A 25,205-nucleotide genomic window follows, 5' to 3' on the forward strand; every position below is an offset into this window, starting at 1 on the left:
TACATTTTCTCAACACAGTGACACAATCATGGGCACCAAGCGGGGTGAGGCGGAGACCGCTGAGGGCGGCCCTTCCCGCTCTGGGCTGGAGCCGGCTCTGGGGGTTCCCCGGGAGTCCGCCCGGAGAGAGGAGTCTCCCCGGGGGGAGGAGGGTGGGCCTCGGCTCCCCGGCCACCCCCTAGAGCTTAGTGGCACAGGCTGGGGGCCAACCAGAGGGTGTTCACGTGAGCTTGGGGTCGAAGGTTCCCGTCCCAGTTAGTGACTTTTTCATACATGAGTAGCCAGCGTGAGCCTATGGACACTGTGTGACACTTTGGATCAAGACCTCATCACCCCACGTGGGTCCCCTTAGGCCTCACGTGGGCCTCTGTGACCCTCTAACTTATGACGGGCGGACGGGAGACACAGGGAGGGCTCAGCCCCCGGAGGCCCGATCGAGGGGCTGCACAGCGTGCGGGTCGGGGCTCAGAAGTGAGGAGTAGGAAGGAGGAGAGAAAAGGGATCTGGCCCCGGGGGCCTGGCAGGCAGTGGAGGGCGGCAGGGGACGGGCGAGTTCAGGAGGGTCCATTGGCCAGTCCGGTTGTGACAGATGTGACTGAGACCGGACTCGGCGGGGGGAAGCGGGGGAAGGACACCCCTGAATAGAGGGATAAGGTCCCTGGCGCGACAGAGGAGGACTGGGGAGCCTCAGGAGCGGGAGAGGAGGCGGCGGCCGGGCAGGGGGAGGGGAGGCGGCGCGCGGGGGTGGAGCCCGTGGCTGTGGTGTCGGTGCAGACTCTTCAGGTCCCATTAGCAGCAATGGAAGGTGACATGTGGGATCGATACCAATCGAGGCAACAGACTCCCAGTAATGAACCCATTTCACTCACGCTCCCCACCCCCGCCGGCCGGCCCCGGACCCCCTCCCCAGAGAGCCTGCTCCCGGAACCGTCCCCGGGGCTGAGGCCCCCAGCGTGGTGAGGTGGGCGGGGGGTGGGGGGGTGGGGGGTGGTGGTGATGTCCGGCTCTGTGAGGCTCGGGCCCACCCTGTGCCCCACTGGGGCTGAACTCACGTCCCCAGCCCTGCGCATGTTTCCAAGGCGGAACCGGGGAAGCTCTGGAGTTTGTTGAGCCGCTCACCCCGTGGGCACAGGTGAAGGCGACTCTGTGCTCCTGGCCCGCCCGTGCCTGCGTGTGGGCGTCTGCGTGTGTGGCTGTCTGTCTCGGCCGGCCGGCCTGCGTCTGTGTGTCTCCGAGGACCCGGGAAGTGGCCGCGTGTCTCCGTGGGCGTCTGCACGGCCGTGCGGTTTCACGCGTGGGTGTTTGCCAGGTTTTGTGTCACCGGTGTGTCCTCGCACGCCTGTCTCTGGGAACGTGGGTGTGTGAGCCTGGGTTCGCGAGTGTGTCCACGATTCTGTGGGTGTCTGCTCTGGACGTGCGGGTCACGCTTTGTTCCCGAGCGTCTCTGTGCGTGTGTACCCGTGTGTGTGTGTGTGTGTGTGTGTGCACGCGCGCACGTGCGCCCCCCTCTTCGTCTCCTTGTACGAGTGGGCGGGTGCCGCCGCTCTCTAACCCTGCCCCCCAGCTTTGGCCCTTGGGCTGCACCTGAGGCCCAGCGGGGCCTGAGTGGTCTCCCCAGACACGGGAGTTTCAGCACTGAAGCTGACCCGGCCCCACGAAAACCAGGCCAGGGGTTCCTGCTTCGTCCAGGCCTGGACACCAGGAGGCTGGAGCGAAGGGCGGGGCAGGTGCCAGGGAGGGAGAACCGTGGGATGTGGGGGCTTGAAGGGAAGCTGGAAAGGTCGAGGCGCCTGGCACTTGAACGTTAGAAGAATTAGAAAAATTAGAAAAAATTAGAAAAATTAGAAAAAAAAAGCGCTCCCTCCCCCCCCCCCCCCCCCTCATAGCGACTCAGAGATGGGCCGGAACAGGCCCGGTGGCCCCGGGGGGTGGACATGGGTGGAGTGGGGGCCGCGAGGCTGAGCTGGTTTATAGTGTCTTAGGGTCTCTGAGCTCCCCCGGGGAGGGTCCCAGTCATGGTTTTCACCGTGGAACTTCCGGGTCCCTCCCTCCATGCCTGGCACACAGTCTCTCTGAAGATCCTGTTGACTAACTCTAGCTTTGCACCTTCTTCGGAGGGTGCTAGCTGCCCTCCTCTGGGGGCCCTTTAGTCCCCTGGCTGCTCCTGTCCCCAGCCCCCGTCCCTCCTGTCCCTCCCACTGCTGTCCGGGCCGCACAGGGGAGCACGGCCACCGGCAAATCTCATTCCTGCACCAGTCTCTGCTCACACAGGACCGGGCTCCAGCCCAGGGGAGAGATGTCCCCTGCTGTTTGATCTCAACGCAGTGCTTTTCAAATCGCCCTGACATTGGCCCTTTGGCACCTCGAGGTGTCTGGAGGGTTGTGCCAATAACCATGAAGACTTCATTGTCTTCAGAGGTCACGCAGGCTTTCATCTGTCTTATAAACCGAGCTCTCAGTGGAAGTTTTGAAGACGGAGCTCCAATGTTAAGAGTCTTTGCAGCCTGGTCCACTCCTGACGTTTGCAGGTGCTTGTGCAGGAGAACGAACAGGCGACCGCCCCCCGCACCCCTGCTCAGGGGGGCACGTCTGGGGCACAGACTGCTCACCACTCCATCATGTGGACAGGGGTCCCCGCGTGCCAGGAGCCCAGAGGGTGGGCTGGACGGAGGACATGGCTGCGGGTGGACACGTCCCCTTGGCCACAGACTCCAGACCCAGGCTCCGGTGGTCCTGCTTGCGAGTTACAATTTCTGTATCTGTATCCATTGCCAGGCTGGTCTGTGACCTGAGCTCTGGAAGATGGTGCTCAAAATGACACTTGTCCAGGACCCTTCACTGCCTGCTCCCCTCTGGGCCTTGTCTTTTTGTCTTTTTTGTGTGGGTCTTTCTGTCTGGTCCTCAGATGGGTCTGTCTCTTCTGCAGAAGCCAGGAACTGTTGCTTCTCAGATGGGGGGCTCCCTGGGGGAGGGCTGTGAGCACCCTTCCCACGCTCCCCTTCCCCAGGCTGCCTGGGCCCTGGGGGCGGGGCACTGGGCTGGGTGAGGCTGAGGGGAGCAGGAGTTAGGAAGAGGGGCCCACACAGGGCTGCAGAGAGGGCACGGCCGACGGGGCGCTACCGCCGTTGAAGAGGCCCCCGAGGAGGCAGCGAGGGGGCAGAGGCGGGGCTCCCGAGACCTGGTGATGCCCAAAAGCCTGGCTAAGGAGTAGGGGGTTCCGGGTCGCAGTCGGGGGGCAGCGGGTGGGGTGAGGGGAAGAGGAAACAGAGGCCGAAGCCCATGGATTCTATTTCCCCAGCTCCTTTCTGGACCTTGGAGCTCGGGACAGCCAACCTGCCCACTGTCTGGAGCCAGTAGGGGCTTCTGGAGAGCAGACGATTCAGGGGCTAGAGGGAGCTCCATCCACCCCCAACAAGCTAACCAAACTTTGTATCTTTATATATATATATATATATATATATATATTTTCTGTGTTAAGGAGCCCTGTGTCAGGCTGATAGGAAAAACAAGAGGGAGAGAGAAGGGGAAGCCAGGAGAATGCAGAGCTCAAATGAGACCCGAGATAAAGCAATTACCTGATCAATACGGGTGAAATTGAGTAATCTAGCAGATCAATACTGTGGGCAGGAGGCTGGGACGGGGGGGTCCCCTGCCCTTCCCTGCTGCAGCCCCTGCCCACTCCTTGAAAATTCCTGAGTCTACCTCTGCATCTGGCCCCCCAGAGGATCACCCCCTGCCCCTCCGGCCGGCCCCCACCTGGGCTTGGGCTGCACCCTGGATCCTCCCTTCCCCTCGTTCCCCTCCCCTACTGCCCTCTCCTCCCCTCCCAAGCTGACCCCCTTAGCATCAGTCCTTCTAGGCTGCTGCCCGGGATGCCTCCTTCTCTTTCGCCAACTCCCCCTACTGGGGGCCACACCCCAGGCCAGGAACCAGCTGCCCGCATCTGTGTCCTGGGGGCATCACTTAGGACTCTCTGAGGACAAGACCCAGGTTTACAGGGACCGAGGCTTCCCCACCGGCCAGATGGGACTGGAGGGAGCTGGGCCTCTGTCTTTGGACCTGACCTGACCTCTCCAGTGCTGAGCACCACCCAGCACTCCCGGTGCGCCAGGCCCAGGCTGAGCCCCACTCGGAGGTCAGGGCCGGGCCAGAGGAGCCGGGAGGAGGCCAGGCCCCCCCCCCCCCCCCCCCCCCACTGCTGCTGCTGCTGTGCCTGCGGCTCCAAAGGTGGCTGTGAAGGTGCTGGCAGGGAAGAGCACCAGTCCATCCGGGGACTGCCCGGGGTCAGAAGGGGCACTCGAGGCTCTGGTTCTTTCCAGAAGGGGCGTGGGGAGAGTGGGAACTCCCCGAGTATTGTGGGAACACCTGAGTTCCTGCCTGCCCGGTCAGTACTGAAAATTCCCCGGGCCAGGAAAGTTGCAGCTTGCTGGGGAAGGCGGTGGCACCGTGGGGGGCGGCCTGTGTCTGCGGGGACCCCACCCAGGGGGAAGCTCCTGGTGGGTAAGGAGCATCTCTATTTGACTTTGAAAGCCCAGGACAGAGCCTGGCATGCGGCAGGCACTCAGGAAAGGCTAGTTGAATACATGCATGGCTACTGTCACCAGGCCACCGTCAGTTCATCATGTCAGCTTGTTTCCCGGGCCAAACCAGGAGTCCCCAGAGAGCGGGGACCTGCTGTCGGCACGCATGGGCCGCCACGTGTTTTGTGGGTGAACCACTGACTGCGCCGTGTGGCCTGGAGGTTGTTCCAGAAGAGCCCCCTGCATTCTTGATCCCTGATTCCACAAGTCCCCTTAGGGACATCAGGGACCTCTTTGAAGCCACCCCGTTGCCCTCCTTCCAGCTTCTAGGCTCTGTGTGTCACGGCTGAGAGGCAGGGGGTGGGGGGAGGGGTGCACGGACTTCGGGGTCGGAAGTTCAGGCTGAGTCCTGGTTTGGCTCCTCGACGGCAGAGTCGACCTTGGGCAACTCACTTGACTTCCTTGACCTCTGCTTCCTTCGTCTGCAAAATGGGGACAATCAGAAGTACTTTCTGCAGGGGGCAAGTCTGTGGATTTGGACAAGATGGTGCTGGTTATTTTCGACACGGGGGTTGGGCGGAACCGGGCAGCAGAAGGCCAGAGCTTGAACAAGCACGGATGCAGACGCTTTCCAGCCGGGCCGGGAGCAGGACAGTGAACAGACCTCGTTACCTGTGGTGGTGCGAATGGAGAGCAACACCACCTGCCCGTTTCCCCTCCCCTTTCCTTCCGCCAGTTGCCAAGAGGACAAACGTCACACAAAGACGACACATCTCAAAACACCAGGTGAGGCCGGCTGCCCACCCTCTCACCTGTTTATGTCACTTGGAGGGATGGGGGAAGGGAAGCAATTCTTAACGACACACAGAACTTTGGGTCCTGCCCGGCCACTGCTGGACCCCTGGTTCAACGCTGTTCTCTGCCTCCTGGAGGGAGCCCCAGAGGAGGGGAGGTGAGCTGGCACTGGCCTTGCCCCCACAGCCCCCCCCCCCCCCCCCCGCCGCCGTTTTCCTGGCTAGGACATGGGCAGGTTACAGAACCTGCCTGTGCCTCAGTTTCCCTATTTTGTGGAGACCGAATGATGCACACAAAGCACTTAGTACTCAACATCATTTGTTGTAAAGATTTTATTTTGAAGTCATCTCCACGCCCAACGTGGGGCTCGAACTCACAACCCCGGGGTCAAGAGTGGCACCTTGCCTCCTCCCTACCCCTCTCTGGTGAGGTCCCTGCAGGGCTCCAGGGGCGAGGCCCTGTGCCTCCCTGCTGGTTAGCTCTCTGGGACCAAGGTTGGTTGCAGACCAGCCTTTGGATAGAAGTTGGCTGGGACGGGCACCTGCCAGCCGAGGCGAGGGGCGGCGACGCGGGCCCGAGGCCTGGGCTTCTTGTCCAGGCTCAGTCCAGTGTCTGGGCTGCATCCCACCCCGTCGTCTGCCCGGACGCGTCCCCGCATCCTGAGGCCTGCGGTCAGAGACCCCGGGCACTGCTCCTCCGGGTCGGCTCGTCTGCGCTGGCGAAGGGTTCCATCTTCCATCTTTCTCCCTCCCTGGTCGGCAGGCAGCCCGGCCCCTGGAGCCTGTCTGACCAGAGCCTCCTGGGCTCCAGACTGGCCCGACAGTGGAGAAACACCAAGGCCGGGGTCCCCCCACAACTTCCTTCCGTGTGTTCATTCTTGCCTCAGAGATCCGAGGCAAGGGCCGGGGAAAGTTGGGGATTCGGAGTCCGGAAACCTGTTTAAATGGCTGGGACAGGTCACCCGTGCCGGGTCTCCTTTCTCTCATCTGCAAACCAGGGATCCTCTCGAGGGGCCAAAGGGGGACGAGAAGGCACTCAGCCCTGCAGAGGAGAGGAGCGTGAAGACAGAGCCGCACCTCAATGAGGAGACATCCGGTCTCATTAAAAGAGTGATTTTGGGGGGTGCCTGGCTGGCTCAGTGGGTGCCACTCTTGACCCCGGGGTTGTGAGTTCGAGCCCCACGTTGGGCGTGGAGATGACTTCAAAATAAAATCTTTACAACAAATGATGTTGAGTACTAAGTGCTTTGTGTGCATCATTCGGTCTCCACAAAATAGGGAAACTGAGGCACAGGCAGGTTCTGTAACCTGCCCATGTCCTAGCCAGGAAAACGGCGGGGGGTGGGGGGGGGAGCGGCTGTGGGGGCAAGGCCAGCGCCAGCTCACCTCCCCTCCTCTGGGGCTCAGCACAGCTGGCCACAGGACCACGACTGGGAGGGGATGCCGGAGTGGGGGCTGTCTACACAGCAGGCCTTCTGGGGATTTTTAGCTGTCTTGTCGCACACCCTTAAAAATTTCTTTCTGTGGGTTCGGGGGCAAGTGAGTGAGGCTGGAATGTGTGAGTCAATCCTGGCCAAAGGGGCGCGAAGGGAAAGACCCCGCTGGGCTGTTTAGGGAGCAGCCTTAGTGGGAGGGGTCTCGGTTCATTTTCCGCCGGCACACGTTCCACGTGGGCGTGAGTTTGCAGCACACACGTGGGTGCCCCGGGGAGAGGCAGGTTTGCAGGGAGGGGGGCTCAGCCACAGGGAGAGGAGACAGAGCATGAAGAGGCAGGGGGAGAGGGAGCCGCAGGGCACAGCGCCTTCCGCACGGGGACTCCTCCGGGCCCGGAAGCTCGTCACAGAGACACCGTATGCCGCCGAGTGCCGCTGTCCCCTCGTCCCCTAGCCTGTCCTTGTATCCCAGGCCTGTGTCCCCTACCCCAGGCGAACACCCCTCGTGCGTCTCTTGCTTCCCGTCTGTCCAACAAACGCTTGTCAGGCATCCTCAGGGTTTGGCAACGTGCCGGCCCCCGGCTTCTCCACCACGCTGTCAGCGGCCAGACCAACGGCACCGGTGGCAGCGCGAGGCCGTGGTTCAGAGGCCGGCATGGGGGCAACGGGACGCCTCAGGGGAGCCAGGGAAGGGCCCCTGTCGGCGACGGCGTGCGAGTGGAATTCTGAGGGATGAGAGGTCACTGGCCAGGGGGAGGGGGAGGAAAAGAGGGTGTCCTCGGTCAGCAGGGCCGACAGGCTGAGCGCACGGGTGGGGCTCACACGGGGGCCGCACCAGTTGACAGCGCGACTCGGTGTCCCCTCGGCACGACGGGAGCCAGCGGCACCTGCCTCACAGGGTGTTTAAAGGAGCCGACGCCAGGAGGCCCGGCTCCGGGCGACTGCTCTGGTTACAACGCAGGCTTTGTGCGGGGCTGCGCGCGGGACAGGGAGGTGACCGGGAGCCCGCCCACCTGAGGGGCTGAGCCCTCCCTTCCCCCTCCCGCCGCCTTGCCCCGCTCACCTCTCTCTCTGCTCGGCATCTAGCAATCCCACAGTTCTGTGCACGAGGCGGCGACGCAGGACGGATCGACTGTGTTCTGACCGGCTGCCTGGCTCCCAGCTCTGGGGTCTGCTCGCACACTCATTCCCAGCCTGAGCGGGCTGCTTCTCGGCCTCGAGCAGCCACCTTCGTCACTGTCCCTTCCCCTGCTCTCCGTGGGCAGGGGTGCCAGCAGGCTCGGGGGGTGGGGGGGAGGCTCTCGAGGCCGGGACTGCCACGCTCGGCGGCAGGCCCCGACTCCTGTTAGACACGGGGTGTGGCCGCGGCCGGCCCGGGAGAACGTGAGCCCTCCAGGCCCCTCCTGAGACCTCCTGCGATCCGCCCTGGCTCTGCGGGCCAGCCTCGGCACCTCCTCCATCCGGGCCTTCCCGACCCACAGGACCCTCTCGCGGAAGTCAAACCCAACACCTGGCTGGGCTTCTGCGAACGTGGGGAGCTCTGGGGGGGGGGGGGCGCGACGAGATTAGAGGGCGTGGCACCATTTTTTCAGGCGGTGTGGCAGGACATTCGACATCCCACGGGCTCCCCTCCTGCCTCCGGATGGTCATCTTCCGCTGGTTTCCCCGGAACCGGAGCCAGCTTGCCGCGGAACCACAACCTAACAAAACCGCCTTCACGGAGGTACAACCGCAAGCCACGGGATTCACCCCTTCGGAGCGACCGCCGTCCTGCGGGCTTTATCAGATCGTCGTGCGAGTCCCGCCGCCAACTGCAGAGCGCTCCTGTCCCTCTGGGAACGCGCGAGGGGTCACAGTCACGCTGCCCTCCTCGAAGCCGCTCAGCCAGGCTGCGTCTCCGGACTCGCCTCTCCCGGACGCTTCGTAGAAACGGAATCGCACAGCACAGCCCGTGGCCTACGGGGCCTACGGGGCCGGCTTCGCCGTGCACTTCTTCCCTTTTTCTAAAGTAAGCTTTAGGCCCGGCGTGGGGCCTCAACTCGCGACCCCGAGATCCAGAACCGGAGGCTCCACCAGCTGAGCCGGACGGCGCCCCTGCCACAGACTCTCACCGGACCCTCCAAACAATCCCGAGGTCAAAATTCCCCCCACGAACTCGTGTCCCCGGTGTCAGCTGTCCTTTGTCTGGCTGCAGCCGCTGCCGCCGGGGTCTCAACAGCCCCCGAGGCGGTTAAGAGACCTGCCCGTCACCGCGCTGGCACCCCGTGAGGACGCGTGGGGCAGGGAGGGTGAGCGGGCGCGGCTCGGCGAGTTCTCTGCCACGACCGCCCCGGCGCGTCAACACCACCGACACCCCGCAGGCGTTACTTAAAAGTATTTTTTTATTTAACTTTAATTTCTGAGGTAAAATACTTTTTCTCTTTCAACTTCCATAACAAAATACAGAGCTATCAGATACCCCTGGAAAAAATATGTATATTATACATATATTTCTATAACATTACATCATATATATATATATAATATATATGCAAAAATTTGAAGACTTTATAGAAAGAGGAACGTCTAGAAGGCACTGCACGATGGAGGCGGTTACTTACACGTACGCACACTTGCACGCTGGTTCTGCTGCAGCCACGCCTAGAAGTCCTCCCCCACGCGTGAGCGCCTCACTCCCAGATCCCTGCCTCGCCATTCTGTAACTCAAAGAATGCTTAGCTATGTCGGAGCGAATGAGCCGTGACTCCCCCCACCCCACCAAAACGAAGAAGAGAACTGCTCACGAAAGAATGGGTCAAAAATTTTCTTCTAAGCAAATTTAAAACGTATGTTCCATCACCCTTTACAAAATGTATAAACATAATTATGGAATAAATTAAAAAAAAAAAACAAAACAAAAAACAAGGGACAAACAGCCAACTGACTACCCGCTTGGTGAGAAGTGATGTACTTCGACTACTTTTTAATGCTTCGCAGGGTCTCTTGGCCCACAGAGGACTAGGGCGCGGCGTCTCCCTGCCGGCTGGCGAGCTGGGTTTAACGCAGTGCAGCTTGAAAACTGGGGTGAAGGGACCCGGTGGATCGCTTGCTACGCACCCAGCCATCCTTTAAAAAAGAAGAAGGAGCTCAGCAGCGCCGGATGCCCTTGGGAGACCACTACTGTTCCCTCTACAGTCAGAAAAGCAAACTGTCTGCATCAACAAGTTCTCGACTGATGAAATTCCAAGACGTAGATCTGCAAAGTCTGAAAGGTTTGGCGCAGCGAAACGTGGGGGGAACGGGAGAAACAGGCCCGGTCTCGTCCCCCTTTCCCCGCCTGCCGCGGGACAGGGATGAAATGCGGCGCGAAGAGCTAGGACTGGCTTTGTGCCGGGCCAGGGAGACAGGTGCCGGCCGGAATGGGTCCCCCGGGGTGAGGAGGCACCTCCCACCCCACTGCCCCGGGGAAATGTCATGTCGATGACTTCCCCATTCCCGGTCCCCTTCCTGAGCAAGTCTGGCTCTGTAGAAGGGCCCTTCCCGACGCCAGGCCGCGCACAGTGCAGATCAACCAACGATTTACCAGAGGAATGGCAGCCAAAGAAAACAGTAAACACCAAACAATTTCTTAAAGCCAAAAAACATTTCTCATGGAGTTGAACGTTTTTCGAGTGTGTTTTTTCAAGTGTAAAAGCGGTGACTTTTTGTTCACACAGAAGCAGCATCTAGGAATTCTGGCACTTGGGTTCCAGGGGTTTCCAGGTATGCATCACGGATTTTCCTCCCTCTTATTTTAAAGGCCTCGAGTTTCTATTCCTGAGTTCATACCGACACGTGCTGGCCCCCCCCCCTCTCGTGGACAGGGAGGGGGGCCGGCCAGCCACCCTGGTTAGATTGGGCAATGCCACGCAGAGATCCTTCCTCCACCTGCCTGGGCTTGCTTTCTGATCCGAGGTAAGAGGTGCAGAGAAAGAAACGGACAAAAACATAACCAACCCCAAGGAGGCTGAACGGGGAGCCCTCTGCAGCCTGACCAAAGCCTGAGTTGATAGACCACTCTCCTGAGCCCTTCCTAGGGAAAGACAAGTCACTATTTGGAAATCTGAACGAGGACACCTGCCAGAGAACAGCACGATGGACTCAAGACATCCCAAGCCACCTACCAACCCACTCACCTGCTCTGACCTTCCCCCGCCCCTCCCGCATGCACTCTTTTAAAAAAGACCCTCCCCCCCATTAAAAGACAACCTTTGAATGCTTCTTAGTATACAGTTTCCTCAGGCTAAGGTGCAGTCAGGGATCTCGCCACTTCCTAGACGGCGTCCCTGTGCCCGCTCCCTGCCTCCACCGGATAGGGAGTCATCTCCTCTCTCCCTGCCTCCTGGACGCCGGGCAGACGTGAGCCGGTCCGGCATCTCGGCACACCTCGCAGTCACGCGTGTGCGCACACGGGTGGCTGTGGCTTCTCTCTGCCCCCAGTCAGGGCTCTCTCGCTTCACGTAAGAGCAGTACTTTCCCGTTCCTTCGTGCCGAGGGAAGGGGATTCCCCATGGAGAAACCACTCCTCGCCATCTGTAAACCGGAGTCTCGGGGAGGGGTGGGGGACGGCCAGCCGATCAGGAGGATTAGAACAATCTAGGGAAATGGGTACACTAGGAACGGCACCACCACGACAGGATGGACACCAACTCCCGCGCTCCCCCCAGGCTCTTGGCATCTGGCCGCCTTCTGTGTCTCCGCCCGCCTCGCCCTTCAGTCTCCGCCGACATCCACTCGCACCCCGGCTACCTTCTGAATTTCCAGGTATCACCTGCCCCTGTCGCCCACAATCCCGCCGTCCTGCTTCCCGTCCCGGTGACGCCCAGGGGAACAACTAAATGCCAACTCGAAACTTAACCCTGTTTCGACACTCCTGGCTTGTCTGCAAAGTTGTCCGTGCCCTTCTCTGGGCTTCTGCTGACAGACCCGTATCAGGTGAAAGTATGCTCATTGTTAAGGCTCGACTTAAGAAACAGCCAGAGAACCAGACGCAACGCAAGGACATCTCCCACGTCGTGCTGCTCAGCGCGCCCACGGCCACGCTGCAGCCTGGCTCTCCAAACCCACGATGGAGAAGGAAAGATGAAGATCATTTTTGTATGTGTTTTGTTTTTAAAGGCATTGGGTTATGTCCTCCCGCCCTCTTCTTGCTTCCCTGAACCAGAGTTTACAGCTCCTCACGGCTCCTCACTACGGGAAGCAGGGGTAAGTCTGAATAAATCTGCAGTGGGGCCCCTGGCCCCACCCCTGCGGAAACCCCAACCCCCACCCGTGACCGGCGCAAACGTCTCACGTTTCCTGCAAACGTTTTTTTTTTAAAAGCAAAGGAAAAAACGCCAAACAACAACAACAAAGGAAAAGAGGAAAAAAGCAACATCTGAACACGCCCCCCCGTCCCAGTAAGACAGGTTATCTCATTCCTCCCCTGAAATAATTATACAGAAACATCGCAGGCGACACCCATAGTATGAATGGGCTCTCCCCACTCACCCTCCTGATCACGCCCTATTCCCTTTACGTGTATCTCTCAGAGCAAAAGAAATTCATTAATGGCTTTCCATATATAAATACAATAGAAAAGAAGTCTGGAACCTGAACTAGACGGGGCCAGGCGTAGCGAGGCCCCCGAGAGAGTTTGTCGGGAAGTGTGAGCCTCCCCAAGAAGCGGAGGCCCCTCCTCCTCTCAGTTCATCGACCTCCCCGCGTGCTACTCACCAGGGAAAGTGTTCATACCCCACCTAATTTACAACAGAAGATGCCCATCCCGTCCCCCAAACATAAAAATACAAGTCTATGCCCCTAGAATGATCAAACCAGTCTAACTCCCTCCCCCCACCCTCCCCCCCCAATCTCGCTACATAAATACACGGACACGTGTGACTAGAGTACAAACGGTCCCCGACCCCCCCCCCCCCCCAGTTCTAGGCGTCGGCGGCCGCGGCCAAGCCCCGGGGTCCCGGCCCCCTCCAGAGGGCCGCGCCGTTCTTACTCGGCTGGCGGGCTCCGGGGCCATCGTTCCAACGCCGCTTCAACCGGAGCTTGGGGGGCATCAGGGCGTCTTCTTTCTTCTCAGGCGCGTTGGGCTCTCTGCCAGGCCTGTCCTCACTGTCTTCAGCCACCTCTAGGGGCTCTTCGCTCGGGGTGCCCACGGGTGCGGAGGGCCAGACCGGCACAGCCGGGCGGGCAAAGAGGGTGCCCTTCTCCTCCTCCGTGGTCCTGCCCGGCACAGGGCCCTCTTCCTGGGAGCGCTCCTCCCCCCGCGCCAACTGCCCGAGGCTCTCCGGATCCTTGTCGGAGGCCGGCTCCACCTTAATTCTCGGGGGGACAGGCGCCACCGGGGGAGCAGTGACGGGGGCGGACTCCTCGCTGCTCTCCACCCTCTCCCGGTTCTTCCGCCCAGCTGGCGGGGGCTGCAGCTTGATGGAAAACTGGGCCGACTCCTCAGGATGCATCTGGCACTGCAGAGGCGGGACCACGAGGCCCGGGTAACGGGGGAATGTCCGCGGACTCAGGTGGTAGTTGAACACGGAGCAGGCTTGAGAATGAAGGTAGTGTTTCATTTCCTCAGGGTTGAAGGAGAAGCAGCCGCTGCCGGCGAAGGGGCTCAGGCCCGGGGACGGGCTGTAGGAGAAGATGGTGGGCGTCAGGGACAGGGCTGGGGAGATGGGGACGTTGAGAACGCCTCCACGGCCAGGGAGCGGAGAGACGGCGAAGGGGCTGTGGGGGTCAGGGTACATCCCGGGCCTGGTGAACAGAGGAAGCATGATGTCCGGCTTGCGCTTCTGATGGCCGATCCCTCCCGCACCGACGGCACTCCGCGAGGACAGGAGGTCCACGCCCCGGCGCCAGTCGGCGGCCGAGCCGTCGTCCAGCTCCGGCAGCTCCGCCTTTCTCTCGGCGCCGTTACCGGACTCCTGGCCAGAAGCGGCGAGGGAGCCGGCGGAGAACCGCCCGGGCTGCACGTCGCCCGTCGGAGAATGGGTGTCCAGAGGGGGGAAATGGAACCGGGAAGAGGCCGTCGGCACTGGTGGCGCACTCTGGGGGACCACACCTGTGGGGCGGAGGAGACAAAGGCCACTTTAGAGGACTGGTCACCCGCCGCCGGCACGCTGATAAGCAGCGCGAGGGGTCTACAGCTCGTCACAGCAGGAAGCACGCGCTCCGCCCCCCCCCCCCCCCCCAGCAGCCGCAGCTCAGCTCCCTCCCCAGAAGGCGGCTGCTGCGGGCTCCCCTAGCCTCCAGCCCGCGGGGCGTCCGAAATCACATTTCTTATTTGTCTGTCCTCCAACATCACGTCCACCACGGTGGGGACTCCCCGTTGTTTGCAACTAGATGTAATAAAGCAGCCGGGGTCAACGGGTTCGTCGGGGCCCAGTCTGGGTCAGCGGGACGAACAGATGGGCACACGAGCCTTCTCCTCGGCGACTCAAACTACTGTGCGTGTATCACCTGCTGCAATTCTCAGCTTTGCAAAGAGTCTTTTTTTATTTTTATAAAAAAATGTACTGAGCCCCTCAGGTGCCCCTCTTTTTTACTTTCATAGTTTGGGCTGTATCAATAAAACAAGCGAGCAAGTCAAACACAAACAAAACCGGAAAGGACATGTATGTAAAGCAACGCGTTAAAAGCCCAAAGACTCTGCACCTCACATACACGGTCACGAACAAGACCATATTTAAGAGCAAAAACAGCTTAAAAAAGAAAAGGCCACGTGTTTACTAAGGTGAGTTGCTGTGGTAGATCCTTTGTCATTTCTGATACACGATCACTACAGAGATTCAAGTATTTTTTGATGTCTGTAAATCTATTTTCCTCTAACAAATTCCATATAATGCTCTCCATTCCCATCCTGCTTTCAAGCACTGAAGAGGCTGGGAGAAAACGGAAGACCTACCACCCCCTCTCCCACGTCCGCCTGCTGGTACCGAAACTCTAACGGATGCAAAAACCAACACCACACTAAACATCAGCCTCAGAGGCCTGCGAGTTCTCAACTCCCCCCAAGGTCCTTCTATAAACAAGTCAGAGGAAAGGGATGCCATCTGAGGCCTCAGAGACCCTTTGGGCCCCTGGGAGGTACCAGCGGCTTCTATCAGTGATGATGTCAGGAGGGCTTTCTACACTCTTGAGGCAGAGATACGGGAGAAGGAAAAAATAAGAAAAGCCAAGTAAATGGAAGTACCAGACCAAGGAGAAGGAACAAGAGGGTGTAAGGCCTGGTGTGGTCGGAAAGTGCCCCCATCAGTTGCCCCCTTCCGTTGCTGACACAATGGGCCCTCCTCAGCCAGGACTCTACAGGTGGCCGGGCCGTGCACTGTGGCTTTCTAGGCACACGCGACTGAGGAACTGTGCCAGAGTAGCGTTTCCCAAACCGAACTTCCGTGGAAACGGCTCCGTCGGGCCTTTTTCCCCTAAAGCCAGTAACTCAATCTTACAACTGGAAAAACTGGTAGATGACCTTGTATATACAATCCGAGTAGCATCAAGGTTGTCTCAGGCCAAAAGGATCTCTTCTACCAGCCTATTAGTGGCTAAAATTCTCTTTTGGACTCATCTGCGTCTTAATTTTGTATTAAGAGCACATGTACCGAAAAGCAAAAAAGCTGCTTCTATGTGTTCGGAAGGTGTGTTCTGGGGAGCGGCAGGGAGGGAAGAAGGTCCTGTCTCCTAGACAGTTCTGTTTTTTTTTTAAACTTCTACTTCCTTCTTCACACAGGCTAAGGTATGCTGATTTGCAGTAAGAGCAGAGAACACACGTGCTGGGGCAGCACTATGGGCCCTCGCCTCCCACGCTGAGTAGCAGCACCACTTTTCTATGGGGTAGATGTGCTGAGAGAACAAATCTAAGGTTTTGTTTGAAAAACTGAGCTTGCTGCTTAAAACACTGTGCATAACGCTGCTTTAGAACAAGACCGCCTTCGAGGAGCCACTATGAAATCTGGGTGGCAAGGCTGGAAAATCTGGGTTTGAATCTCAGTTCTGGGGGCGCCTGGGTGGCTCAGTCAGTTGAACGTCCGACTTCGACTCAGGGCCTGATCTCGCAGCTCATGAGTTGAAGCTCCCATCGGGCTCTGTGCTGATGGTGCACAGCCCGTTCTGGATCCTCTGTCTCCCTGTCTCTCTCTCAAAAATAAATACACATTAAAAAAAATTAAAAAAGACATACTGAATCTCAGTTCTGGCACCTTCTACCTTGTGACCTGTAACCAACTGGCTTTTGACCCCCTTTTGCAAAATGGAAATAACAAGACCGTTGCCTACTTTCAAACCCTCGCCCTACCACTTATTAGCTGTGGGACTCTGGATAATTTACTCATCTTTCTGTGCCTCAGTTTCCTTACCTGTAAAATGGGTAGTAAAAGGACTAAGCCTCATGTTATAAAAACTAAAGGGGTTGCAGCACCTGGGTGGCTCAGTCAGTTAAGTGTCTGACTCTTGATTTCAGCTCAGGTCATAATCTCACGGTTCGTGAGATCGAGCTCCGAGTCGGGCTCTGTGTGGACAGCACAGAGCCTGCCTGGGATTGTCTCTCTCTCTGTCGCTCCCTTATTTGCTCTCTATCTCTCAAAATAAATAAAAATAAAAAACTTTAAAAAAATAATAAAAAGTAAAAGGTTTAATATTTTTATAAAGTCCTTAGGATAATACTGGCACACAGCTAACTACGTTAACTATTTGTTACACGAGTAATTTTTTACTACACAGTCATCATCGTTTAAAAATAAAAACTGTAAAAGACGTGTAGTTTGATTACGTACCATATGTTAGACAAGAGTATTAGAACAATGTCTTATTTCCTGGGTGTGTTAATAATGTTATTGTGGTTGTGGAAGAGAAGGTCCTTGGACCTACGGGGGGAACATGGGAGAAACGTCGTGTTGTCTGCAACTTAACCTCAAAAAGACTCGTTGGTGAGTTTGAGCCCCACATCAGGCTCTGCGCTGACAGAGCCTTCTCTCTCTGAATCTCTTTCAAAAATAAACTTGAAAAAAAAAAAGAGAAAAAGCAAATGTGGCAACAACGTCGACCATTAGTGAATCTAGATGGAGGAATCACTGTTCTATTTTGTCCAATTTTTTTCCCATAGGTTTAAAGTTTTCCAAAATAAAGAGAACTGTAGAAACCCGGGCTGGGGGCGGGGCGGCACAGAATGAGAGCTCTCAAATCCCTCCTCGGAATGGCCTGTCCTGCCCACCCCCCACCTGACAGGTAACCATTTTTGCTAGCACCTTCTGCATCTTCCCAGCGTTTCTTATGCAAAGACAGCACACGTTAAAAAACACGTATACAACAACGTATTTCATAGCACGCTTTCAAGATAAACATGAAATGCTGTGCGCAGAAGTACTTCTGATACCACCACATGTTAAGCACCCTGCCCTAAACTGTCAACAGCGAGGACTGCCAGGAAGGGAAAAGAGCGCTCCCTTTGCTTCTCACTCTAAGTTTCTGTATTATCTGGGTCTGTTCCCATCAGCATCTACTGTTTCCTAAAAGCACACACATATCGCCACCATCTGGACGTGACCCGTCTGACCTCCAGAATCAAAATCCACAGGGCTCTGCTACGTAGAGTGCTTATCACACTTCACACCGTTACTCCGAATTGTGCTAGACCTCATATATCTGATCTCTCCCGCTAAATTTTAAGTTCCTTGAGGGAAAGAACTCCTCCGTCATCTTTTCTTTTCGTCTTCAGGACTTAACACGCTATCTGTTGAGCAAACGAATGAATCCCAATTTGGGGGAGGAAAGTATGACCTATCAATAAACACGAGCGAGTGTCAATAGCTCAGTCTCTCAGGAATCGTCTCCTGAGAAACTATTCAACAACTCTGTACAGTAACGCTACTCAACCCGCCCTCATCAATCTCTGACTTTGCCGTCATCCGTCATTTTATCATCTGTAACATGTGAGTGTGGAGACGTACAGCTTAGTAGGCTGGGAGAGTTAAATGACAGAATTCATAAACACACCCAGCAGAAGTACCTCCATTAAGCAGTTGTTCAACAAATGCTACATTTCCCCGTCGTCATAAAAGTTAACCCTGAAACAACATTTGGTCTGGGTAAAAGTCCTTTACGAACTGATGGCTCCAGTGGTTTGGAGTTATCTGTACCCGGGACGTACGCAACCAAGTGGTATACACAAACAAAATGTCTACTCTTTTCCTTTCCCTGTGACTTTTCATTCGATTAGGGTGCTGAGCTTAGTTAAGGATCAAGGTTGGTCCGATTGCTTTCATCAGGGAGAGTAGGCTGTGCTAGGCCAGTGCTGTTGGGCCAGCACACCAGAGACTTCACAGAGTGAGGGGCCCGATTTGCCTGCCCCGGAAAAGCACGTAACTCCCAAGGGCTAACGGATGTGTCCCTTTCCGGGCTCTTCAAGTGGCTGGCTGGACTTCAGCGTTTTCAATAGGAAAAAACGGGTCCAAACAAAAGCAGTGAACCTTTTTTCAGGCAGGAGGTATGGAACACCAACATTTTCTTCAAAATTGTTGGTGTACTACCCATCCATAGTCTCAATTCCCTTAGGTACGCAGAAGGGGACAGGAGCGAAAACAGAGGAAACAAGATTCCAGTGACTAGAATAGGTCTGATTTCCTAACACCTCTCCCTCAGGCACAAGGAAAGAAAACAGGTTGTAATTAGAGAGATGCATTCCAATACCACTTTTTTTTTTTTTTTAAAGCGCATGCCCCAGGGATAGGAGGGAGTGGCTACAGGAGACACAGGACTTTACCGATAGGAGAGTCAAGCTAAAACTGCCCTAACTTGTTGTGTGTAGTAATTACCTATCTACAATGGATCTCAGCGTTATGTTCTCCCGGCCACACCCCCGCTCTGATTTTTCAAGTTTCTTCCAACTTTTCTCGGAGAACTCAGAATCTGCAGAATTACAATCAGATTTCTTTGCCTTAACACACAACGCCACAAAAACACAGTACTGATGGGCTGGTCAGAAACTAAATACAATCTGTTTTCTTGGACAGGGATAAGACTTCCATCTGAAACAAAACAAAAGCAAACCCGTTCTAAGAGGGTGCCTTCTGCACGGGCAGAGGCAGACCTCAACGCTTCGTGAGGAGTGGTGATGGAAAGTGGTTAGAGGAGAGTCTGGAGGGAGCCTTGCTGCACGTAAGAGGAAAGAAGGTCAAACAACCCCAGATCTTAGTCTCTGAGGAGTTGCTAGTGCAGATCAAAGACACTGCTTTTCACTGCAAACATATGAACCTCCCCTTCTGTGATTAAGGATGCTGTGGTTTTGATGATATTCACTCGATAAGGGAGAGCTTGGTAGTTTCATAGAAAATCGGAAGTGTTTGTAGAAACAGGCCCTCGTCTATGAAAGAGCCGCTGGGCAGGGTGTTAACACTCTTGAGTTCTGACCTGAAAGATGAACACAGACCCATGGAACACAGTTCCTAAAGAGGACAGAGCAAGAGTATCTGGGAGATACAAACAACATGTAGAAAAGGGAAGCAAAGACACAACTAAACACACCTCTTCGGAGGCTGCAGAGGCTGTCACTCCCTGTACGGGACAAATAGGGAAACCTGAACAAGACCCTGGAGGCAATCCACCTGACTTCAGCATTTCTAAAAATCCTTCAACATGCCAGGTCTTAGACTTGGGCTTTTAAAATCCTTTCTCAATTCAAAATTTATCCCCCCGCACCCCCCCCCCCCCAGAACAGTCTGCTTCTTACCACTTGACCGGATGTTGATGAATGGGTAGTTAGGCATCACCAGCTTGTTGAAGTTAAATTTATAAGTGAATCTTTTCCCTTTTGTTTTATGAAGGATCCTCTTGTTATAATAGTATCTGTAAAAATAGGAGTATGTGTCAATTTACCTTCTAGCTACTGACAGTTCTTGATACACTTAGGTAACCACCGAGACAAACGGGCCTTGCTCTAAATTACATGGAAACATCACTATCCTTCCGCAGCCTGGCCTTCAGGTTAGGGCTGGGAGACCTAAGAGCTTCCATTTCCCATTCCATTTCCAAACTAGGTTCTAGTGCCTGGCTAGGGCTTTACAAAGACAATCGCACTCTCCGATCCTGAACACCTATCCCAGCCCCAGCCACCTTTTTGTCCTCCACTGCTCTACACTTTCAGTTCCATACTCTGTTTCCTTCCTATCCCACTGCATGTCCTGCCTTGCCCAGGTGGGGGCAGACTAGTCTCTTGGAGACCTGATAAGGCTGGTCTGGAGACCCGAGTGCAAAGCGCAGACACAGAAACGCAGAACCGTTTGATGGTGGCAGGTCAAAGAGTCGTGTACCCTGATCTGGGAAACAGCTGTCGGCCTGGCCTGCCTCACTTTCACGAGGATGAGAGCGGCTCCAGCACAGCTGCCGCAGATTTGACGCTCAAGGTCGCCAAGAAGGAAGAGAGGCAGGGGCTTCAACGGACCCGGAGCCTCTGGCATCACATCCATTCAGCAGCACGGGTTGTAACCTACCTTCTGGCCCCTTGAGGGTTAACGGGTGATGAAATGCAAAAACTGACAAGGGGAGAAAAAAAGAACCCAAGAAACCTTGAAGTGGTCAATCTTTAGACCTGCTGGAGCGACCTCTGGACCGACAACGGAGCTCCCAGCTACGGCTGCTGAAAGGTGAGGTCACTGCCATTCAGCGAACCCTCCTCCCGTGTGCTTGCCTCACTTTTCCGTTTCTTCTAGGAAAGCCTAAAGAGAGAAAGTCTAACCAACCTCTAACAGGGAAGTCTAAACTCATCCTCTGGATTCTAAGTGAGCTCCGGTCCATGTTTCACCACACACCCTCGCCCACTGCAGAGCGGACTCGGTTGTCTGTCAGGATCCGATGCCAACCGCGCTGGAATCCCTCCTACGTGTGACCAAAGATATGCCTTTGCCTCCTGTGCCTGTGCTACTCAGATCCAGAAGCTCTTATACTCCCACTTTAAAGCCACACGTTGTTCTTCACTTCGATAGAGCGGTCTCTCACCACCTGATACCCTCTCTATCCAACATTCACCCAACTGCTTTGTCTCCTTCCAATCTCTTAAAACCGTGGATCTGGGAATCCTTTCCCTCACCTGAGGGCCCGGCTCAGCTTGTCGTAATTCATCTGTGGCTTGCACTTCCTGCGGCCCCAGAGGCGGGCCACCTCGTCCGGGTCCTTGATGACAAACTCGCCGTACTCCCCCTGCTGCCAGGCGATGACGTGGCGGAACTCTTCCTTCTGCAGCAGCTCCAGGATGAAGTGCCACAGCTGGATCTGCCGGGAGCCCGGGGACGACTCGGTTTTGTAGGCCCAGTCGGGAAACTGATACCCTTTAATGTGAAAAGGGCAAGATCAAGGCAGTCAGGAGTTGGGCACACACCTATCAGTATCCCCGACCTCACAGCCCGACGCTCAGAACCTCAGGAGTGCTGTGCAAACATGCCATAAACACCCCCCTGGGTCAGCTGGGGCTGACACAACAGGGGAGGGGAGAGCCAAGGCGCGTCGCCTTCCCTGGGGCAATCATCTGATCTGCTAGAGCCGGACGGCAGCACCAAGGTGTCCCAGCCCGTCGCCCTTTCCTACGCTACTAAATCTCACACCCGCTTTCCACGAGGGCATGAGAGTTCCAACAGAAACAAACGGGAAAGACAAACTAAGGTTTTAGGAAAATAGAGCTGAAAGACCCCTTACCCTGCCCCCTCCCCCAGGGTGGAGCTGTGTCTCCAACAGGGAGGAGACTCAAGCCCGGGATAAAGGTGTGGTGACCAGACGTGTTAAATATACTTTCATTAGAAACAAGCCCACAACTGTGCTGGCGGTCTCCACCCAGTCAGACTGTCTGGTCACAGCCTGACATCTGTGAACAGAGCCCCAGTGGAGAGAAAAGGAACCCCGGGAGGAACATTCCAGGTACACCAGAGATGATTAACTTCTGCTCACCTCCACCTCCTTCTGGCTTTTCCACGATGCTACAGCCTGCTTTCATTTTCACCCTCCTGCTGAGAGACACAAGCCACATCAATTACTTTAAGGTGCTATTTGTTTATTATCCTCCCAACGTTTTCCGTGTTCCGGCACAGCCTTTTCCCCACCTTCCTTCCCTGTCTTCCCTCCTTATGTAACCCGCTTTCTTTCGAACAGGTCACCTCCAAACTGCTAATCCCCAAGTCATCGAATGATGGTCCTCGGGTCATCGGCTTCAAAGGCCATAATTACCTCTCACCTGACTTCAAACCACAAAGTGCAAACACCGTCTCTAGCATTTGCTTTCTCCCCCCAGACCGGCCCTTCAGACGTCAAAAAAGGAAGAGTGCCGTGAAATGGGTCCAGAGAGGCAGCCCAAACAAGCCAAACCGTTCTCTTGGATTACCAGACAGGCCCAGATGCCAAGACACACATGCCTGAGTTCACCCAGATGTACCAGTTTAAAAGGGTGAAAAAAATCCAAGTCCCTGTGCCACTCAAGAAAACATCTGATTTTGATTTATTTCGAATTCTATGAGCCGGGAGAAGGAAACTCCTCCCAGTCGGAGACTGCCCCCTCCTTCTTGAAAAACACCGTGGGATACAGGAAGTAAACACACCACATGTACAGTTACGTTACTTGGAGAAGTATTTTTACATCTTCTCCCTTTAACGGGGAGGGGAGAAGGCGGGCATTTCTGAGAAGCTTCTGTTGGGGAGGTGGAGGAGTCTGGCTGATCTGAACTCATTCCACCCAGACTTACAGCTCCTCGATAAGTTTCCTGTTCCTGGCAGCAAGCAGCTTTGTGTCGGTCAACCTTTTAGCAAAAAGGAGGGAGGGGTGAAGCTGCCTCAGGGAGATGCGGGCAGGAGGGGGCAGGGCCACACTCTCGGTTCCCCAGGGTGGATGACAGGGCCGCAGCACCCACATCAACAAGAGAGCTCAAGGCCGGAATGTAGGTGCCTCAATGGCCTCAGGGTGGGGTGGGGTGGGGTGGGGGCGAGTTCCTGATCTTGGAAATTTCATCTAATCAGAATTCCTCTAGATCCTTTGAGCTCTTTTTCTCACCATATACGTTAGGATAATCAGTAAGTTTCAGTCTATAAAACGACCAGGGAACGAGGGCGACAGAAACACCCCAAAGGAAGGAGAAAACAGACACAAACACAGACACGCAGTCCCACACACAAGATACACAATAACAAGGCCTCAGAGCTCAGAGGCCAGCGCTTCCTCTCCGGGCTGCTCCCATCTCCGCGACCGCGACGGAGGAAAAACACTGCTCTCCGCCGCTCCAGGAAGCTGCCCCGGACTCTGAGCCCCGGATCGCTCCGTCGGAACGCGGGGCCCCCACTCTGCCGCAGGAATGCCCTCCAACCGCAAGACTCGGGGGTGCAAATCCCGCCGCGGCAAGGACCTGACCGGGAACCTTCCTCCCGACCCCCCGGCTCCCCGATCGCCCCCTCGCAGGAGCCCGGAGCCGCCTCTCCCTGCCGCCCACAGAGTCCCCGCGAGGCCGCTCGTCGCACGTCTGCAACCTCCCCGGGCCCTCGCCCTTCCACAGCTCGCGGCCCGCCCGGGAGGGCGAGGCGCGCCGAGGCCGGCGCTGCGGCTCCACGGCTGCGGGGTCCCGGCCCCCGGAGCCTGTCTCCCTCCTGCCTCCGGCCAAGCGGGCCTCGCCCCGGGGCCCCGCGGAGCCACCACACGAACGCGCTCCGGCTCCCCTCACACCCCGGGGCCCTGCCGCCCCCGCGCTGCCGGCGGCCCGGCCGGGCCTGTGCGTGGCCCGCTGGGCGGCCCGACCCCGGGGATGCCGCCCGCGAGGCTCCGGGGCGGCCCGCCAAGGCCCGGCGACGAGGCCGGGGCTCACCTCTCCCCGGCGCGGCCCGTCTTCGCTCCGGTCTCCTCCGCGGCGTCTCCGGCTCCTCCTCATCCACCCCAGCAGGAAGTGACCTCGGCGGCCGCTGTCGTCACTTCCACTCAGGGCAGGGGGCGGGAAACGGGGCGGTGCCGTCCGGCCGGGCTCCCCGCCTGGGCCGCGCCCCCGTCCTTCTCGTCTCCGCAGACGCCGACTTCCGCCGCGGCCGTCGCCCCGCCCCCGCGCGCTCCCCCTCCCGGGCGCCGCGCCGCGTCACGCCGCGGGGACACGTCACGCACGCTGGCGGGGGGCGGGGTGGCGCGGGCGGGCCGGGGGAGGCGCGCGAGGGGGCGGGCCGGGCCCGGCCGTCGCGGGTTGGGGGTGGGGGATCGCGTGCGGCAGATCCCCCGCGAGAGTCGGGGCGCCCTGCCCGCCGAGGGGGCCTCTCCGAGCCCGGGGGAGGGTCGCCGCGGGGACCGTAGGGGCGGGCCGCGTCCGGTCCTGCTGTCCGGAGCCCGCTGGCTCGCCTCCTCCCTAGGTCGTTCTTGTCGCAGGGATAGTTCGCCGTGCGGGGCCTCGGGCAGGTGGACCCCGCCTCCCCCAGCCGCGCGCGGGTGCGGGCCTGTGTCACGGGGGGGGGGGGGGGGGGGGTCGGGAAGGGAGGAGGAAGGCCGGATAAGAGCGGCAGCCCCGGAGGAGGGACCCGGGACTGAAGGGGAGTTGACCGGCGTGTGGGGTCAGAAGAGGGCACTTCGTGTTGTCCTGGCGTTCCCCTGGTGCCTTGACATACCCAGGCCACAGACACGTGGGGACGTCAGCATCCCGTGTTGGAAAAGGTGGCTTCCACTTGTGAATTTGCCACTAGCCATTCTCTAGCTGTTGATCGATTAACTGGACCTCAGGTTGCCTTTTTTGTTTAAAAAAGAAAGGATGGGGCACCTGGGTGGCTCAGTGGGTTGAGCTTCTGACTCTTGATTTCAGCTCAGGTCAGCCCCGGTCCCGCTCCGTGCGCGGCGTGGAGGCTGCTGAAGAGTCTTTCTCTCCCTCTACCCTGTTCCCCCATTCTGTCTGTCTGTCTCTCTCTCAAAAACAAACACCCCCCCCCCCCAAACAAAAACCACAAAAGGACAATAGCATTGAGGATGTAAGGTCTTTTCTAGTTAGAAAAGGCTACGATGTAGGTGAATAAAATGAGCACAATTTTAGTGCCATAGAGACGATTACCAAGATTACCAATATCTGCAGCTATACCCTGAGCTCTTTGTAAGGAACTGTCTACAATCTTTTGTATCTTCTCCATAGTACCTAGAACAATGTCTTACATGTATCAGATGTTTGGTTGAACATTCTTTTTAAAATCATTTTAGCGGAATGATGTAAATTGTAGTTGGATCCTAGTGCCTTCGTGTACTAGCTGCGTGACCCCCCCCCCCCCCATTAAGTTATTTAACTTCTCTGTGTCAGTTCCTATAGTATCGGCTCATGTGGTTGTATTAAATGCGTTAAAGCATGTGGGGGGGGGGGTTAAAAAGAGCGCATTATAAACATGGCAGGTGAACAAATATTGGCAAAAATAATCATAAGAATCATTATCACAAAAATCCTTAAATTCTCACACCACCCTTGCAAATTTTATTGGTT

The 25,205-nt window shown here is 56.9% G+C and overlaps 1 protein-coding gene across 3 annotated transcripts; it reads right to left on the reverse strand.

Moving 5' to 3' along the window:
* Positions 1-9,110: 9,110 nt before the first annotated feature.
* ETV3 (ETS variant transcription factor 3) lies at positions 9,111-23,702 on the reverse strand. Of its 3 annotated transcripts, none has more exons than XM_053908852.1 (5): positions 23,577-23,702; positions 21,682-21,740; positions 20,831-21,068; positions 19,475-19,590; positions 9,111-13,816 (listed from the first exon to the last, which is right to left on the reverse strand). In XM_053908852.1, exons 2-5 carry the CDS (start codon positions 21,725-21,727, stop codon positions 12,687-12,689), a joined length of 1,530 nt encoding a protein of 509 aa, XP_053764827.1. In that variant the 5' UTR covers positions 21,728-21,740; positions 23,577-23,702; the 3' UTR covers positions 9,111-12,686. The 3 variants fall into 3 exon arrangements, with proteins under 3 accessions (XP_053764827.1, XP_053764828.1, XP_053764829.1); XM_053908853.1 differs by having other exon boundaries at positions 21,682-21,737; positions 23,577-23,650; XM_053908854.1 differs by lacking the exons at positions 9,111-13,816; positions 23,577-23,702 and adding exons at positions 16,777-18,773; positions 21,888-22,035 and having other exon boundaries at positions 21,682-21,737.
* Between the last annotated feature and the right edge of the window lie 1,503 nt (positions 23,703-25,205).

Source organism: Panthera pardus, unplaced genomic scaffold (genome assembly GCF_024362965.1).
Source record: "Panthera pardus isolate Hobbes unplaced genomic scaffold, ASM2436296v1 HiC_scaffold_21, whole genome shotgun sequence".
NCBI lineage: Eukaryota > Metazoa > Chordata > Mammalia > Carnivora > Felidae > Panthera > Panthera pardus.

What these genes read in the sequence shown, in the direction of transcription:
- ETV3 (XM_053908852.1), bottom strand. Translation starts at nt 21,727, where the DNA reads ATGAAAGCAGGCTGTAGCATCGTGGAAAAGCCAGAAGGAGGTGGAG. An exon ending in AAGCTGAGCCGGGCCCTCAG is followed by an intron (nt 19,591 to 20,830) that starts GTGAGGGAAAGG and finishes CTATTTTTACAG; the next exon opens with ATACTATTATAACAAGAGGA. An exon ending in CATCAACATCCGGTCAAGTG is followed by an intron (nt 13,817 to 19,474) that starts GTAAGAAGCAGA and finishes TCCGCCCCACAG; the next exon opens with GTGTGGTCCCCCAGAGTGCG.